Source organism: Ambystoma mexicanum, chromosome 11 (genome assembly GCF_040938575.1).
Source record: "Ambystoma mexicanum isolate Mex_15411 chromosome 11, UKY_AmexF1_1, whole genome shotgun sequence".
Taxonomy (NCBI): domain Eukaryota; kingdom Metazoa; phylum Chordata; class Amphibia; order Caudata; family Ambystomatidae; genus Ambystoma; species Ambystoma mexicanum.
The window spans coordinates 1,084,723,820-1,084,742,048 of record NC_090934.1 but is presented as its reverse complement, the minus strand read 5'-3'; the positions used below and the strand labels follow the sequence as shown (position 1 = coordinate 1,084,742,048).

General features: G+C 45.4%; 1 protein-coding gene across 1 annotated transcript in view; it reads left to right on the top strand.

Moving 5' to 3' along the window:
• Positions 1 to 315: 315 nt before the first annotated feature.
• LOC138504127 (proprotein convertase subtilisin/kexin type 5-like) overlaps positions 316 to 18,229 on the top strand; it is a 1,167,632-nt gene continuing 1,149,718 nt past the window's right edge. The window contains exon 1 of the mRNA XM_069624346.1: positions 316 to 586. Coding sequence (XP_069480447.1) covers positions 403 to 586 — 184 coding nt within the window. The 5' untranslated portion in view covers positions 316 to 402. The remainder of the gene's footprint in view (positions 587 to 18,229) is intronic.

The following is an 18,229-nucleotide window of genomic DNA, read 5'->3' as shown; positions in this document are numbered from 1 at the left end:
GAGAGCTTGCAGTCTGCCCATGTAGCCACAACCTGGCATCACAAAACAAAGCAAGTCGTGGCTAGTGAGTGGGTTATAGGGGATGAAATAATGCACACACAAAAAAGTGTTCCCCTTGTTCACATATTAAGTCGTATCTTGAGCGGAAAGTGTTACCTTCTGAATAATCATGGAGCGCCATTTCCTGCCTTCGGGCTAAAGTTTTCCTCTGAATAGGGTTGCGAACAATGCTGAGGGGGTGTGGGGGGGGAACTGGCCGGACCTGTTCACTGCTCGGATTACGCGCCCCTGCGCACTGCGTGCTTCCACCTGGGAGCCATTACAGCGGCTGCCCCTGTGGAGAGCGGAGCCACCGACGCTCCAGTCACGGCCTGGCGCAGCTTCCGAGGCGGGAGGGTAACGATGGAGGCCCTGGTGCCCAGTACCTGGTGTCTGCTCTTCTTTTTGGCCCACTTCAGCTGCCAGGCCGCGGCCTTCTTTTGCCCCACCGGGCAGTTCGCCTTGAACGGCCAATGCGTGGACTGCCACTCGAGTTGTGGGGAGTGCAGCGGCCACGAGCCCTTCGAGTGCACAGAGTGCGGGATAGGTGAGTGCGGCTGCGTCATGTGGCGCGCATGACGTAGGCAAGTCATGGGATGGTTAAACCTAACTTTTTCTTGTGGGAGTTAATGTTAGATGGCTCATTTCTGAGGTACTGATTGTTTCGGAGAGTTTGTCACATGTAACGCGTGCGATGTGTATGCAGTGTATTGTATTTTTATTCTTCACGTTCGCGGATCTGTGCTTCAACGTTTGATAAGGATAAGGGGAGCATAAAAAGTACAAGAGTGCAAAGACCAGACCTGGCTGGGATGGGACTCGAACCACTGAAAATGGCTTTTGTTTCTCGACTAACTGTTGAGTGAATACTTGCTTTGTCCTCATTTTGAGGTTAAAGCTACTGCTTGGATCAAAAGCCCATGTCAATGTTTTTTTTTTAAACACCCCTTTTTATACATAACCAGAAACACACATAACTTCACATGCAGGTTGACCAGATATCTTCAAGTCAAATAATTCATGGCGGGTGCTTAAGTGCATTTGAAATTCACAGAGATCAGAACTCCCAGCATGCATCATTTTGATCCATTAAACCCAGGGCTTGATGAGCGACGTGAGTTATCTTGTTAGCCAAAATGGTGAGAGGTCCTCAGAGAACTAACGCAGGTAAATCACCTGGGAGATTTGCAATCGCGTTTTAGCCCACTGTGCCTGACCAGAGCAGAAATACCCATGTGCGTATCCGTCTAATACTACCCGCAAGAAGAGCCTGTACGAGAGTACTGGCCCTATTCTCAAGTTGAGTAGCTCGCCTGGTCCTTCTGCTCATTCTGGTACGGAACTACAAGTGTCTGAGTACAAAAATTTACAAATGAACAGGACAGAATGAGAATCCTATTTGGCCTGGAAGAGTGTGGAAAAAATAAGACCAGCGCCTGACACCAAGAGCTGTGAGTGCCTCGCCTTGTGTGGAAATCTCGAGGTCCATGTGCGTGAACGGGTTACAGTGTGATCTGAACGATGCCCAAATTCGCCCCTTTCTTGCGCTCATGCAGGTTTCGGTAATTGTGTCTAGTGTTCTCGCAGGATCTAATAAAGTTGTAGAGAGGCAGACTTTGGTGCAATCGCGCTGTGGTTAAGAGAGGGTGTTTTAAGAATTGGAATTCCGCCACCGGATCCTCCTGAGTTCAAAATTTGAGAGACTTTTGGCAAAGGAACGGGTTATGCATGCTAAAAGGAATGATGTGTTGAATAGGACACAATCTGGGGTGCTTTTCGAGAGCTAGATATTTCATTGTGACCTTTTTCTTTTCTAGATCCTTGTGTCAACCCCCTCCCCTCCTTATTTTTTCAGTGTTTTTTTTTGTTTTTCTTTTTTGTATTTTTGTTTTGTTTTTTTGTTTTGTTACCTCCCATCATAGTTGTATACTGCTAAACTTGGGCCCAGCCGTTCTCTACATGGTCCTGTTCCCTCCTTGAACAAGCTTTGTCAGTCAACAGTTTTGGCTTTTGGGTAGGCATTGGATAGGGATCTGCTGGGCACTGCAATCAGATGGCACCAGCTGGAAAATGCAATGAGTACCTGGGCGTACGTTGTCAGTGCCTGGCCAATGGCAATCTAATACTTCCCAAGAAAACATGTTTGCTTCAGTGCAAGGACAAATGGAGTGGCGGAAGGCACACTTGGATGAGACCTTTTTTTTTAATTACCAAAGGAGCTAATTTACAGCTGAAGTTAAGCCAATGATCTCTTCGAAGACTGCTTAGAAGTAATACTGGCAGGCCCTAATCAGCCTGATGTTAATGCTTGATATAGTTGGCCAAAAGAGATCTCAGGTGTTTGGGGTTTGGTTGAGGCTGGTCAGGTAGTCAGTGTGAAAAGGACCTTTGGATCAGCAAGGCGCTCGGTAGTCATTGGGTGGGTACAATCTCGAAAACCTGCATGCTCAGTCCCTCGTCACCCAGCGTCCTTCTACATGTAGTCGAATGCAGTAGTCCCAGTTTATTGGTGGCGCTAAAGCACCAGTTACTAGACCAAACTAAAAGAAAAGGTTAATGCATGTATGTAGTGGCTTACATTGTTCTTGGCTTGGCCATGTTGGGCTGCATCCCGGCTCCTTGATTCTGGTTCAGTAACTGTTTAGTTTATTATATCATTATATTTGAGGAAAAAAACAAATGTCTTAATGTGGCACAAGGAACCAAGCTGCACCTCACTGATGAGGCCCTCCTATGCTGAAACATGCTTGCAGAGGGGACCTGGCCTAGCAGTTCAGGCAGTACTGCTCCCATTGGTGGCAGTACCTCACTGATTTGCATATGGCTGGACCCCTTTTGCAATGGTACAGAGGGGCTAAAAAACGGTGGTGTGGAAGGTTGCCCAGACAGTGCCAGTGGTTCATATTAGTTAAAAACCTTCCACCCATCGCTTTTTTTTGGATTTTGAATGTGGCACCAACACAATTTTAGTTTTATTTTCTTGGTATCTGCAAAGACGTCTTTATGGGAGGGCAAAATTAGCACTTGCCCTGGGCCCCCACCTTGGAGGGGCCCCCACAAGGCTGCATGCTCTTTTGGAGTCAGTTTCCATTGTTGACCAAACATAAATGGCACACGTTGGGATATTTTATGGCATGCTGCTGAGGTTAAACCTATTGCCTGTCTTTTGTTGAGAACTTTCGGCTCTGATTAATTCATCCTCTAATGCTTTCTGTGTTCACTGTAGTTTACATAGTTTGTGCATTCACTATAGCACACCCCCTGTAGCGTTCTCACCTTTCTGTGGGGACCCTCTTGATCATGTGCAACAGCCAAAGTTGAAATGCATATTGATACACTTGAGAGCTGCAATTGTTCATATGATAGCTTAGTGTGTCAAGCACTCATTGCAGAGGTGTGTGTGTTCATATTCAAGATTACAAAAACCGATTCCAGCCAGGCCGACTCAGCCTTTCCTATGTCTGAAGTGATAAACTTGCATCTATAGGTACTTTGTTTTGTAGCAGAGCAGGTGCTATTATCAGCAATGTAACTGCACCAGATAGTAGTTGCTATAAAAAGAAAAAGCATCAGTATGCTGACGGTCTAGAAATCAGAAATCGGTTTCTTCAGACGTGTGGTTGTAAAACCTAAGCAGCCACCCTTAATGATGAGCATAAGTGTTAGTCTGGAAAGGTAACCATATTCCAGACTGTGAAACCAAGGCATTAATTCTCGTGTCCTGGCTTTGTTAGCAGATGATACCGCGATCCTGGACCAACCAAGGTGTGATCCTCATCTCATATTGCCTAATCTGTTAAAATTGCCAGTCCCATAACCTTTTAAAAATGTCACCCTTCAGAGTGATTTAGTTCTCAGGGTATGGTCTTCAAAAAAGCCTCATACTTGCTTGCAATGGCTATAGTGTTACGTCCCCTATAATATTAGTGAGCATTTATGTATTGCACACCACAACCACTTGTTTCTTTGCTCTCCAATGGCAACACTACTTGAAAAATATACCCTTTTAATCTCAGTCTCAGACACCTTCCTAGAAGCTTCCAATCTTCATTCACTATCTATGCTATGATACGTGTAGCTTTCGTCTTGCTTCCAATTGGTCTCCTGTATCCATCATTTAGCATTTAGCATTATGTGAGGCAGCTAATCTGAGTTGTCTATTCTGGATTATGTCCATTTTTTTAAATATGATCTGTGTCCTGCACTCATACTATGGCCAGTATACCTTCCTTGTGGCTGCTAGTGATGAAAAGTGTCCTGTACCTATGCTACAACACAAGTACCCTTATCGTGGACTGCTAATGTTGTCCTTGAAATGCTACTTCTTTATAATTCTGATTACAGCAAGAATAAAGAGGGTAATGGGACTGAAAGGGAGAACCTATATTTTGCGAGGAAGAATATCAAGCTATGAGTGATGATCGTGATGGGAGGGGGGATTTGGAGGGGGGGGCACAGGTGTCCCTGCCCCGGGCCCCAACAATGCTTAAAATGGCCCTGGGTATCTGGGTTTACGTGCACGTGTTGCTTTCTCTAATTACTTCATTTGAAAGCTTACTGTTCTGTCTTAGTTTTTTTTAATACTGAGAGAGGGTGTTTTCATTGTCAAAGTTAAAACCGGCATTGACCGATGCATCAATAATGCATTTGAGCAAAAAGCACCGAAGGTGACCGATCCATCGCTGTAGTCCAGGCTCTTTCCTGGTGGCCTCGCTCCTGGGATGCGGTTACTCGAGCACCAGGTATGCCGTATAATCACACACCGCATACCTCCACAGCCCTGCTGCCACAATGACCCTTTTGTTGGCATTCCGCGTGCGCACCTGCTTCTTACTCGTACAGACACTGCGTTCCCTGTGATTATTCGCACACCGTCCCCCCCCCAGTAGCCCCCATGTCCATGGGGTCAATTTTAAAGCACATGCGAGAAACAAACACCAGTGTTCAGGTTACAGTATAATTGCACCAGTGCTAAAAACAATACAAGCAGGTGCATTTAGCACCGGTTTTGCTCCTTGTGTAATACAGAATGGAGTAAACTGTGCTTGCCCTAATCTATTTTATATGAACCTTTTTGCGCTAGCGCAAAAGGGAAGTGGTGTAATGTGTGCAAAATCTGTTTCTTTTTATGTCATACTGCAAACAAAGTACCATCTTTCCAATTGGAAAACCATATAACGTAGGCAGAAATGCACAAGCAATCACTTGGCATGCCCAGTTTTCTTTGCTTTATTTTTAAAGTGTCACGTAACAAGGTCCCAGATACATTTGGTCAAGCTGTATTTGCCACTGTCCTTATCAAGCGGCCAAAGAAACAACGGTCACGCCATTCCGCTGCTTATATCTTCATTCAATATTGTGGTGACTGCATTAGTTTTGGTGCACTGCGCAGTCGCTGGAGTGAAATAACTGACACCCACACTTGATTACGGAGTTACTTGCAGTACCCCTTTTTTGCAGGGACTGCCACCCTTTATTTCTCTACTTGCGTCATGACGTGACTCGCCATGACGCTGGTGCAGCCTTTCCTCTACACCACATCCCTCCCCAAGTTACATAACAACAAAACCCCCATCAGCGTCTGACTGGGTATGCAAAGAATAGGTATATAAAGAAAACTAGAGTTCATCTCACAGTTCGTCAGTATGCACCGTGCAGGACAAATCCTCTTAGCTTTGTGTGCGGCTGCAGCCTCCCTCTCGGTGAGTACCTGGATTTGCTCTCCATGGAGGCTTTGGGAGTGGTCGCCTGGGCCTCTTGCAGCTCTACGCCAGAGCGAAGTTGTGTTGGACTTGGGGGCTGGTGGTTGTGTCTTCTACCTCATGGTGCCTTGCCCGCCTCAGCGTGTCGGGAGGGTCACCTTGACTGGAGGTCTCTTCTCTAGCTGGGGGCTTTTCTTCTCTCCATAGGTTGGAAGGTGCTCGTCGGAAGTGGGAGGTATCTTGGCCTTTCCTTGTGGGCACCATTCTGTGGTTTTCTTCCACCTCTGTCCACGGGGTCGGTTCGTAGGAGGATAGTTACTTCGGGGTGCCCGGTTCTTGATTAGAACCACGTCTCCAAAGCTTATGTCGCTGGGGGTGGCCTGATGGGCTCGACTCTCCTGTTCATTCCAGGTCTGTCTGTCCTCTTCGATCTGCTCATGGTCTATGCTTGGCGTGGTCCAACTGTGATGTATGGGATGTCCCACTTGGATGGGGGTCCCAAATATGAGTGCTGCTTGGGCAGGTATGGGTCGAAGAATGATGTGTTTGCGATAGGTTCCTAAGAATCAATATACTTCTGGCAGCCACAGAACTTGTTGGTCTTTAGTAATGCAGATTACTTTGTTCAGTGACGCCATGATGCGTTACGTGTCCCTTTGGCCTGGGTCCAGCAGGAGGTAATCCAGTGGTGTTGAAGAAGAATTTCCAGGAAACCCTGTAGCGCACTCCCTTGGAAAGTGGGCCCATTGTCACTTTTCAGTTTGTTAGGTATGCCATGTACAGCAAACGTTTTTTTCAAGCGCAGTGTTGACAGACAGAGCGTCCATGGACCGGACTGGTTCGACCTCCGATATCTACTGAACTCATTGACTGTCACAAGCAGGTGTGCTTCGTTCGCCACCAAGCAGAAGTCCACGCTGATTGGGTCCCACCTCTGCTGACTCCATTGGGGGTTTGCAATGGTTTCTGGCAGTCTGTGTCGTTGGGATACTTGACACATGGCACAGGCTCCCACTAGGGCCATCACTTTCTGCTGCATACATGATTTGAGGAATGCCTGTGTTTTGACAACACCTTGATGGCCGTCATGGGCCAGTCTTAATGCTCTTTCCTCCAGCATCGTTGGTAGAACGATTCAGTGCCCTTTTAATATGATTCACTCTGGTGAGATGGAGAGTTCATTTCGTACCCCAAAAAGGCCTTGTAATACTTATTGGGCTGCTGATGTCCGATGGGTCGTCGCAGCCAGGATGTTTTTCCAGTCACCAGACATAATGAGTCTCTCACCCATTGTAAACATGTCTTGTTCTGTCTCGATGCAAATATCTTCCCGTTTCGGGCTGACGCACGCAATTATGTGGCATGCATGCTCGTCAGTCTTCTTGCTCTGCTTGGGTGGCTGGTCCTGGATGTCGGGAGCGGTAGTCGGCTGGATTGGCCTCACCTGCCTTATAAAGCACTTTGATGTTGAATGGTTGCAGTGGAGCATCCAGCGCTCAAGCCTCACGGGCGGGTGTGGGGCAGAACCTCTAAAGATTGGGACTACGTGGTGGCCTAGCAGGTATATTTGGAAGTGTCGGCACCCCCATAGGATCGCAAGTGCTTCTCGCTCCATATGGGCATATTTCTGCTCAGTGCCCGGCTGACAAATGCAATGGGGTAGTTCCACTCTGATCTGTTTGCGTGAGGACAGCGCATAGTCCTATGGGACAGGCGTCCACCAACAGTTCAGTTTTTTCGGCTTGTGTTGAAGAACGCCATGGTTGTGTTCGATGTAAGGGAGTCTTTTATCCACTGAAAAGCATTCGTGTTCTTGTTTCCCTGTCCATGGAGTGTTCTTCCTGGTCAGTTCTCGGAGTAGGGCTGCAATGGTTGCCAGGTCTGGCATAAATCTGCTGCAGTATGACACCATCTCCATGAAGCTCTGGATTTCTCTCCCTGTGGTTGGCGGCTGGGTGCTTTTGATATCCGTCCCTTTGGCCGGGTCGGTTGAGACTGTGTTTGCACACTTAGCTGAAGAGAGTTCTGCATTGCTGAATTCGCATTTTTTTTGGCATGTTGAGTCGGCCTGATTTCTCTAGTCGGGCTAACATTGCGGCCAGGAGTGTGTTGGGATCCTCTTCAGAGGTGCCATGCACAAGAATATTGTCGCTAATGTTTGTGGCTCCTGGCAAGTCTTGCAGCACTCAATGAATTTCGTTTTGAAAAACCTTGGCTGCCGCCGAGATCCCAACTTTGAGCCTGCGGTACCAACGGAGACCTAGGTGCAAAGAAAATGTCATATACCTTGACTCTTTGCCTGGCCGGATCGGAGGTCCAACTTGCTGAAAACGGTCACCCCCTTAAGGTCGACGATTAGCTTGTTGATTGTGGGCATTATGTGTCGTTCTCGCCCAATTTCTTGATTCGGGATCCTCATATCAATGCAGATCCGAACAGCGTTTGGTTACTTTGGCTTGTTGGTAACCACCATCTGGGACACCCAAGGGTTGGGTCAGGATGTCTTTTTGATTTATCTCTGGTCTTCCAATTTCTTCAGCTCTGCCTCCACTACCTTTCGTGATTTCTTGTTAGGGGAGTGACCGGTTCTAATTGGCTTGGTATTACTTCCAGCTTTCTTTGGCAATGTAAGTTATACTGTCCCCTTTTTTGATATCCCTCTTCAAGAAAGTTGTGTCCTCTTAGATTTAATATTGCCCCTTTTTGGCTTGGGCAATGCAGGTTACAATTTTCTCCCATCCAACATCTAATAGGAGAGTTGCGCTCAGTTTGTTTAAATTAATTAGTTCAGTATTCTAAATCAAGCAGTGGTCATGCCCCGGGGTCACCTGCATCAGGCCAACTCACCGCTCTGTGCTGACGTCTCCTTCTGACACGCTGCTTCCAATTATGCTTCGTTCGTTGGGTCTCTCGTAACTTTTGACAGTTCCCGCCAGCCTGCCATCACTTGTGCTGTCAATGAAGCCTGCGCAAACCTGTGTGCTCAACGGGGAGAATCTTTCACCTGAGTGGGCTCCAGAATGCACGGAGCGTCTGTCTTCCATGGGGTCTCAAACCTCTGACCCGCTTTCTGATGTGCGTCCTCTGCATTCAGCAGGGATCCCAACCTCCATCTGCCTTTCTGCATGGCGCCCCGTTTGTCAGTACAGCTGTGACTCCATTCTCTGCTTCTTCCTGCTGCTTCGTCTATTCCCACACCTGAAGGCCTTTAAATGTTTAAAGGTCTTGCTCAGGTGTGGGCTAATACAACAACTAGACCGCACATCACTCTTTGCCAACTATGGACCCCTCTTCCTCGTCTCAGTAATATGAGTGTTATGGGACTTAGTCCATAATGTTTCTAGTTTTTGCATCAGAATCATCAGTTTTACCATAGGCCATTCAAAATGTATGGTTATTAGGGAAATTGTTCAGAGGGTTCTCCCATTCTGCCTGTCCCGGGTCCCCTTCCATGTGAGCCTCTCTCCTAACACCACCATCAGGGTTAGGATCAGGTAGCGGCTGCCTTTCCCTGGCCACATGGGAGGAGACTTTAGGCTGGGATTCTGTGATGACTCCAAAGGAGTCATCACAGTCCCATGGAAAACATTTGATGGGGAACCTTTTGCACTTTGATCCCATGGAGCTTATGACTCAATACCTTGGCTTAAGCTACTCTGCGATCCTGACTGCGCGTTGAATCCATCAGGACAAGCTACATAACCATATAATTTAAAAAAAGCATTTGATGTTTTGCACTCCTAGTGCATAGTCATACTGAAAAAACGAAAAGTCCCATTGACCTTTTGTTCACCCCAGAACATGTTACTAAACAAAAGAATGCTCGAACGGAAATGGCTCCTGCACACTACGAGGCACATACATCAAATTGCTGTCATTATGTTATCATGTGTAAGTCCCAGATAAATGAGTCTAAATAGGTTAATTTCACCTCCCTCTTGATGGCACCAAATGCAAAGAGAAAATTCTCTTTTAAACTGATCAACATATCTGAAAATCCATACGCCTTTGCCACTACAGCAGCCCCTAGTCCGGCTTTCTGTATTCAGTTAGCTGTACACGTCATTGAAAAATAGTAAACATTTATGAAGAAACTGCCATCGAAAATACCTCCTATAATATTGATGTTCTGTTTGAGAGGGGTTGTCAAGCTACCCTATGGATTAGTTTAGTTCCCCCTCAACTAAAAGATATCTAGCGACATTCCGATATCTCCTGTAGACCCTCTAGCGACCCAACATCTCGTACTATTTACCCAACATCCTTGGATTGCTCCACTTCTTAGTGATCTCATCATGCCTCTTCAGTCGAAGATGCTGTTCCTGCTATACTAATCCAAGGCACTACTGCTGCTTCTGCCGAAGAATCCCTTAATGGATCCAGTGGACCTTACCAATGACCATCCTATGTATAAAATTCTGCAAACATACTGGGGCAGGCAATCAGGGCACATATCCAGACACTTAGAGAGGACAAGCATCTGCTGGACCCTACGCAGATGAGCTTCGGCCCTGGAAACGGTACTGAAGCAGTACCGACGTTTGTCTTGGTAGGCTTGGACAAACCAGAGACTGGCGCAATTGGCATTTTAGTGCTGCTGGACTTGTCCACAGCCTTTGGCTGGATGAGTGACCTTATTATTTCTTCTAGGCTGGATGTCATAGTATTAAAGGCTTAGTATTGTCCCTCCCTAAAGATCGCCAGCCACATGCTTCTTTATCCCGTTTCTCTTTTAGCTTTTAAAAAATTGGCCTGTGATGTCCTAGAGGGCTCATCTCTTGTCCCCTTCTTTTTAATATTTACCTGCGGCTTTTACCAACCTTGCCCATGCTTTAAAATTTGTAAATTACTGTGTTGATGCGCACGTCCACCTCGAAATGTCGGGTTGTATACGAATTGTACGAATGACAATTTTTCAAATAACAATTAACTTTCTGCACAATTGACCGAATTTAAACGGTCAATTAGGATATATATGCGGGGGGGAAACCCTCCGCAGCCCCCCACCCAATCCCCTTATATTATTATTACCCCAACCCATAATATATATAAAAATTACCATATGGTCAATTGTGCAGAAGGTCAATTCGGACCCCTATTATTCGAACAATTGTGTCATTCGAACAATTCGGGTAATACCAAATATCGACAGCACTGGACATTAATAATGCAAGTAACGTCTTAAAGAGTTCATGGGCCACAATTGGCGGAGTCTCAACCCAGCAAAATCATACATTTTGTTCACTGGAAAGTTTTATGTATGGTCCAGCGGGCGATTTATGATGGGGACCCTCCATTCCTTCAGACCGCCTCCGAGGTACAAGCCCTCTCTGATCCTCAGTAGGAAATGCCTTCATTGTGCAGTGATTGCTCAAGTGCCGCAAGGGTGGACACCTTTCTCTTAATTGGCTCAGTCTCTATGGAATTTCCTCCCCGACTTGCACAGCATCACTTACATTTCAAGACTCCTGAAAACTTGGCCGTTTGAATGATTTAATCCTTCTGCTACACATGCCTCCCGCCAACAATGACTAAAAGCCCTTTTTTGGCATTTTGTTTGCACTTTACAAGCACTCTTAACATAACCTAACTCAGCCAAAAAAAATTCCATATGCCCTCTATACGTAGATCAGGCTCAGTCTAAAGAGAATGTGCACGATGAGGCTCATGCGGGCTGTCTCAAAAATATTGAGATGAAAGCAGGTTTCTTTAGCATCTCATTCCTTGCCTCCCTGTTCAACAGAGAGTAGTAGTAATTCATTATGAATCGGAATTGGGCTTGCAAAGAGTGATTCGGGGGCAGCTGCCTGCTGCTGCTTTGGGCACACTGGGGGCAATCCTGTATTGGCCAGTTTCACTGTGCGAATGTTTACCGCCTGCCCAGTGCAGGCTTCAGCCATGCTTTCTGTGGTCTCAAACCATTGTTGCATGTCTTTCAGCTTTGTGAGGGGATGCGTAGTTCTTATCTCCTCCCTCCTTACAGGAGTTCAGAATGTGAACATTGCAATCTGCCATGCTAGGCACGGATTGCAATTTTCTATTTGCACAATGCAAATTCTATGTTTTTGCTAACTCAAACAGCTCCTGCATATTGCTCAAAGTTTCATATTATGTGGGGAGGGATAGGAGGTGTCTAGTCTTTGAAGCCATTCGTCTGGATGCAGTGAATGGAAGCCGATTTTTTTTTTCCAGCACAACTCGGTTGATGTTTTTCTCGCTTCATTGTAGTCGCCATAAATTTAAATGTACTTCTGGTTTGAACATAACATGTAGTAGCAGGGCAGTTTATTGACAATATAGAGCAGAGGGAAAAATACTTCAGTGTGCACCCCATACTAGTTTCTCACGCTTTATACTGCTTTATGGCCTATGGAAATAAGTGTCCCAGTCCTTTGAGTTCAAAGGCGGGTTCCTTAACCCCCTCCTTCTTGGTATTGTGGGTTTATGGGTGACCAAACCCTTCTTGCCCTGAACTGGCTGTTGGGTTTCCGGGTTCCTGTACCACAAAAGTGAGACTAGTACAAAGATATGTAATGTAAGCAAGTAGGTCAGTGGGCATAGCCTGCAGGGAGAGCAAGATCCCTGGGGTCTGCCTAAGGGTTTCTGTGATTCATTTCTCTCGCTTGTCGGATCTGGCTCTAATCTCCATGTTCTTCTTCAGTCTCTGTCACCTCCTTCTTTCCTTTTTGTTTATTCAGCTCCTGCTATCAATTCATTTGCCCCCTCCTGGGATGTAACATCTATTGGGATACCACCTTCTCTCACTGTATGCTCTGCCCCTTGGTCTTGGTACACCCCTTCCTTGCTACCTCCAACTTGTAGTACTTCTTCCCACCTCCTCTGTACTACTGACATCCACTGATATTCTCTTAAGTATCATTTCCCCCCTCTCTCTTTCTCTCTCTCTCTCTGGTCTTATCGTTCTCTCCTCACCCCTAAGGTTTTGCCACCTCTGTATCCTGTCACCTCCCCTCCATACCAAGGTCCTGGTGTTATCCCCTCCTCGTGATGGTACCACATCCTCATTTCCACCATCTTCTGTCAACATGACTGTCAACTCCTAGCCTCATCATCAACCTCCTCTTTCACGTTCTTAGCTCTCACCACCTTATCTAGCTCTATACTGCTGCTACCTCGCCCACCCTTTCCACCTGTCCAGCCTCTCTTCTTTACTGAACCTGCCAGCCATCTCTAAATATGAGCCTCCTGCTGCTGTCACCAACAGAGAATAACTCAGCCTGGTTACATTTATAATTTGTTCCCTTCTTCCCTGGGTGGGACTTCTTGTCAGGGCCTGCACCTGTGACTGGTAATGGACTGAGGGTTGGAATTGGCTGTCTTGCCTAAGTGCACCTGAGGCTACCTTGGGGATCAGTAACGTCTACCCTAGAATTAAAATTAGCATGAAGAAGCCCAAAGTAATGCAGGAAGAGTACGATGTGGGATTCATCGTTCTCCCCCAAGAGGACATGTTTTACATTGTTATTGAAATGTTGCCATTTGCAGTGCAATATTTGACAAGGAACTGAGATGGGAGGTTGTCGGGAGGGGGGAGGGGGGATGGAAAATCTCTGCCCACCACAAAAAATGGAAGAACTGAGCCCTAAGGTTTGTTTGGAAAGTACTAAGAATGATTCAAAGATGTTCTTGTTGAACAGAGGAAATGTTGTGCGGTTGGTTAATACCATATCTCCGAACCTCAAATTTGTGATGGAGGATATTATGATTGTGGAGTTTGTTGAAGAAAAAAAGACAGACTGGATTATACTGCATCTCTCTTCCCAAGGCAAAATGGACTCCCTGCTGGCACTCGGAGAAAAATTCTTACCCCTCGGAATTGATCTAACAGACTCTCATGCTCACTTAAAAATGAACTGGAAATTGGCGACCTCTAAAAGGGCCCCGAATTTCAGAAATCCAACTCGGGGCGCGGAAAAGAGGAAAGAAAGTGGCAACGAAGGATCCAGAAGGCAATCTAAAGAGGGGGATCAGGTGATCAACAAGAAAGATGTACATTCTCAGAAGTTTACAGTCGCGAATCATAGAAAGTTGAAGGCCCCAACTTCTCCCTCTACTACTCCACCATCCTGGTCAAGGTTAGCAGGGGCATTGAGCCGTCCCAGAGGATGTTAGACTTTGGGGGAAAATAAGTGGAACCTATTGAGGATAGGCTGTTGGAACACTAGAGGGTTCCGAAGCTTGTTTGGGGGTGGGTTGCTGGCTTTGGCTGATCTTGATATCCTTGTGTTCCAAGAAACCTGGTTAAGGGAGCCTCCTCAGTGTGATGGGTATGTGGTGTCCCTAAACCCGGCACCAAAAGGGTTGTTGGGCCGCCCATTTTCTGGATTATTGATGATGATGAAGATTTGGGTTGGTCAGTGACGGCAACCAAATGCCCTAATCCTTATGTCCAAGCAATCTACTTAAAAACAAACAGGATGGTGTGGAACTTTCTTGGGTTTTGATTAACGCCTATTGGCGAGTCAATGTGGGAAAGGAATTTGATTTTACGAAGGCTGTAACTAACCTGATTGATGAGGCTGTTTGTGAGGTGGAAGGAGTTAAGATAGTGCTGTGTGTTGACCTTAATATGAAACTGTTGGACAAGACAGGGAAAGTGTGTGATAAGAAGGAGTGGAATGAAAGAGAGAAGAATTGGATGAGGAGTATGAAGCTGAGAGAAATGCACTTGGTAAATGGTCAAACGGAGGGAGATATCCTGGTCACCCGACATGGAGGAATGGATCATTGACATCTTGCATTGACTATTGTTTTATCTCTAATAATCTTAAGGAGAGTATTGATACCTTTGTGGTGAGTCCCCAGTCCATCAGTGATCACCATCTACTGACCGTATGTTTTGGGGGTGGGGGAGTCGCAGATCGGAAGGACGTAATGGAAGAGGTTGAATTAAGGAATTGTGGGATTCGCCTAAGATTGAAAGAGTATGAGGTCAGGAGGATTGATAGAGATTATAATGGTCAATTGTTGATTGACCCTGGGAATATTGATTATAGGGGGCTCCTTAAAGAGTTTTCTAAGCCAGGAGTACGGAAAGGAGATTTGCCGTGGTCAAAGAAACATGTCTATGACTTTGATTTAGTTATAAAAAGAAAAGGTATGCGTAAAGCATTGAAACAGATAAGAGGAGACTCCGGTTCTGGGAAAAAAGAAAGGGTAAGAAAATTCAGTCGGATCTATAAAAACTGATGTAGAAGCACTCAACATTTGCGTCTTCAGCATGATGCTGAGTGCATGCTACAAGCGGTCTGTAAGAAGGACTCTAGATCTACATGGGAGCTAATCAACAATGGTGGGGTGTTCCGCCACGAGAAGTCTTTGGTGATAGTGGCAGAGAGAGACTGGATTAACCACTATCAGTCCTTGTTCTCTGACCCGGGTGAGGGTCCGGCTGTCTGTAAAGTCAGGGTTAGGGGGGGATGGAATTTTGCTCTGGATGGCCATGATGTAAGCCTAAGGATTGGAAGCTCAGTGCCTCCCGTGCGGCTGGTCCCGATGGGATTTCGAACTACGAATTAAAAAAGAACAAAGACCACTGGGCAAGTGTTGTCTTAACGATGATTAGACAAATCATGATTAACAGATCGATCCCTGAGTCTTGGAAGGAGGCCTTAATCGTGCCCATTTTTAAAAAGGGCGATAGGACTGATCCTAAAAACTATCGTCCTATCGCCCTTTTGGATGCGTTGGGAAAGATTTTTGCAACCCTTCTCCTGCGAGATCTGAATTTTGGTATTTTGGACCCTAGGCAAACGGGTTTTGTGAGGGGAGTGGGCACCTCCTTAAACCTCTTCCTATTGAATTTACTTAAGGAAAAGAGTTTTGAGAAGGGATCGACACTGTTCTTGGCCTTAATGAACCTCGAACAGGTATTCGATAGTGTTCTCAGGAGCCATCTGTGGGCAAAATTGAGTCTGTGGGGTTGCCCGGGGGATCTCGTAGAAGCAATTGAAGCACTTTATACTGACCCCTCCGTGTGAATTAGGCTCTGTGCAAGAGGAACGCTATCCAGTAAAATCGCAACCTACCGGGGACTGAAACAGGGGTGTGCCCTTGCTCTGCTACTGTTTTGCCCATATATATCTGACTTGGGATTGTCCCAGGAGAATGTTCGTGCCTTTCCGCCGTCAGTAAACGGAGCCCAGGTACCGTGGATTCTCTTTGCGGATGTCCTGGTCTTTCTTGATTGCACTCCCATAGGCCTTCAGCGTCGTCTCGGAGCGTTTGAATTAAATCTTAAGAGCAATGCTATGAAAATCAATGCAAGTAAATCTAAGGTGCTCCCGATGAAGAAGACAAGAAGCGTAAAGAAAGAGAACTTTACCTGGAGGGTGGCAGGAATTCCCTTAGAGACAGTGGATTCAATAGTTTATTTGGGGGTCACTGTAAATAGAAATGCTGATGAGGCTGCTCACTATGCATATCTATGGCAGAGAATGATTCCTATGGCGAACCAGGGTAGGGTGCTGCACCGGAAGTTTGGTAAATTCACATTAATTCCCATCATTACCTTCTACAAACAAAAGGTGGCACAGACCCTAATTTATGGAGCTGAGGCGGTTCTCCGCCTCTCATGTGACTGTTGGGAGAAATTGGAGAGTCATTTTTGGCGTAAGATATTGCGCCTGCCAAACAATCTCCCAATGTGTAGAATCAAGTTTGAACTGAGGCTCCAGTCTTTGGAGTCATTGGTAGTTTGGAAGACGGTTTCATTGTATAGGAAATGTGCCTTAGAGAATGTTGAGAAACCTTTAAGATCTTGACCTTGAATAATAGGGTGGTAAACGGACCATTTGAAGAATGGAGAAATAAGGTGGGAAGCCCTTATGCGGGATAAGGATGTGTCAGTAAATTTGTTACTGTGTAATCCAATGAGAGAAAGAAACTACTGCTCCGAGATTGGATTACCACTATGGATCAGTGCAGTGGTCTAAGGTCTAAAGAATTACTGTCTGTGGAGTGGGGGAGAATTAATGAACTACCGAAATTCATGGTTCAATTCCCCGCCCCAAAATATCGTGACCTTCTTCTTGGGTGGTGTTTAAATATCTTACACACGAGAGAATTTGTTTAAGAGGAAAATGGCGGGGATTGAAAATGCAAACTGTTGGTATTGTAAGAGTACTTGCTATGTGGAAACCCTGGAGCATTTAGTAATGAATTGTGAAGCTTTGACTAAGATTCGAGTGCTATATCTAGAGGAGACCTTATGGGTGGAATCAACTCTCTCAAGAGCGGAATGGTGGAAGTGGATGTTGGTGATCAGCCTAGGTTGGTTATAGATGTGATGAAAATGCTTGAGGTTGTGCTAACCAATCAGGGGGAAATAGGGTGGGAGGGTGGGGCGTAAGCGATTTTTGGTTGGATGATGCTGATTCTAACTGTCCAATTGTCGGCTTTGACATGGTATTATTTTGTGAACTAGTGGATGGGATTTTGCTGCAGTTGTGAATGGTATCTAGAACGGAGATGTTAAAGGTTTATTTTTACTGGAATGGTTTTTCTTTTGTAATTGTGGATGTTTTTTTTGGGAACTAAAATGTTAAAGGTTTATTTTAAGTTAATGATTGTTTTAAACATGTTTGACTTTTAACCAATAAAACATTATATATATATATAATATATTGAGAAAAATGGGTTAAAATCCATACCATTTGGTCTTCTATGGTAATACAGTAAAACACCCAGTAGATGCCACATCTGCGGCAGTACACTGGAGCATTTTACAATCTTTTCCGGATGCACGTGTCCACACACATGTTTGCATTGCCATTGTAAATCACTTTCAGTAAGCTGCAACTTAAAACTATAGCAGTCTAAATCTCTCACGAAGCTGCAACCACAATCTATTCCAGATTTCCCAATAAAGCACTTTGATGATGTTGCAAATACAAAAAAGCTTGCATTGTTATTATAAACAACTTTCATGATGCGGCCCCTCTGCCACCAAACGCCTGCACACATGACTCTTGCACTGACAGAAACCTGCACACACACTCACAGAAACGTATTCATGCATGCTGTGGTAGGTCAGAGAGGGACAAGAGGACGTTTTTGTACATATTTCTTAATTGCTCACCTTAAAGAAAACCTAATCTAGTCCCTAATTACTATGTGGAATGACCTATGCTACAAAACAATAAATGGATGCTCGTCGGTATGTCTTACAAAAATATCGGTCCTCAATCCAACCACTATTCTAACCTATTTCCTTATTCCTGTAACCTTATGAAAGAAAAGGGAGACTGAGGCCTAGCGTTGTTTAAAGCAAATTAAATTAAACTTTGGTGGTGGCTAGTTTTCTGACCATCCCCAAGTGCAACAATGTTCTCAGAGCTCATTGCTGTGTGACTTGACAAATGAAAGTTCAGAAAAGAAAACTAAGGAGCAAAACAGTTGCAGGTGTTGGTATACCACAATGCTTTTCAAAGTAGTTCATCCCTCCTCCTGGTTTATAATGTTGATAC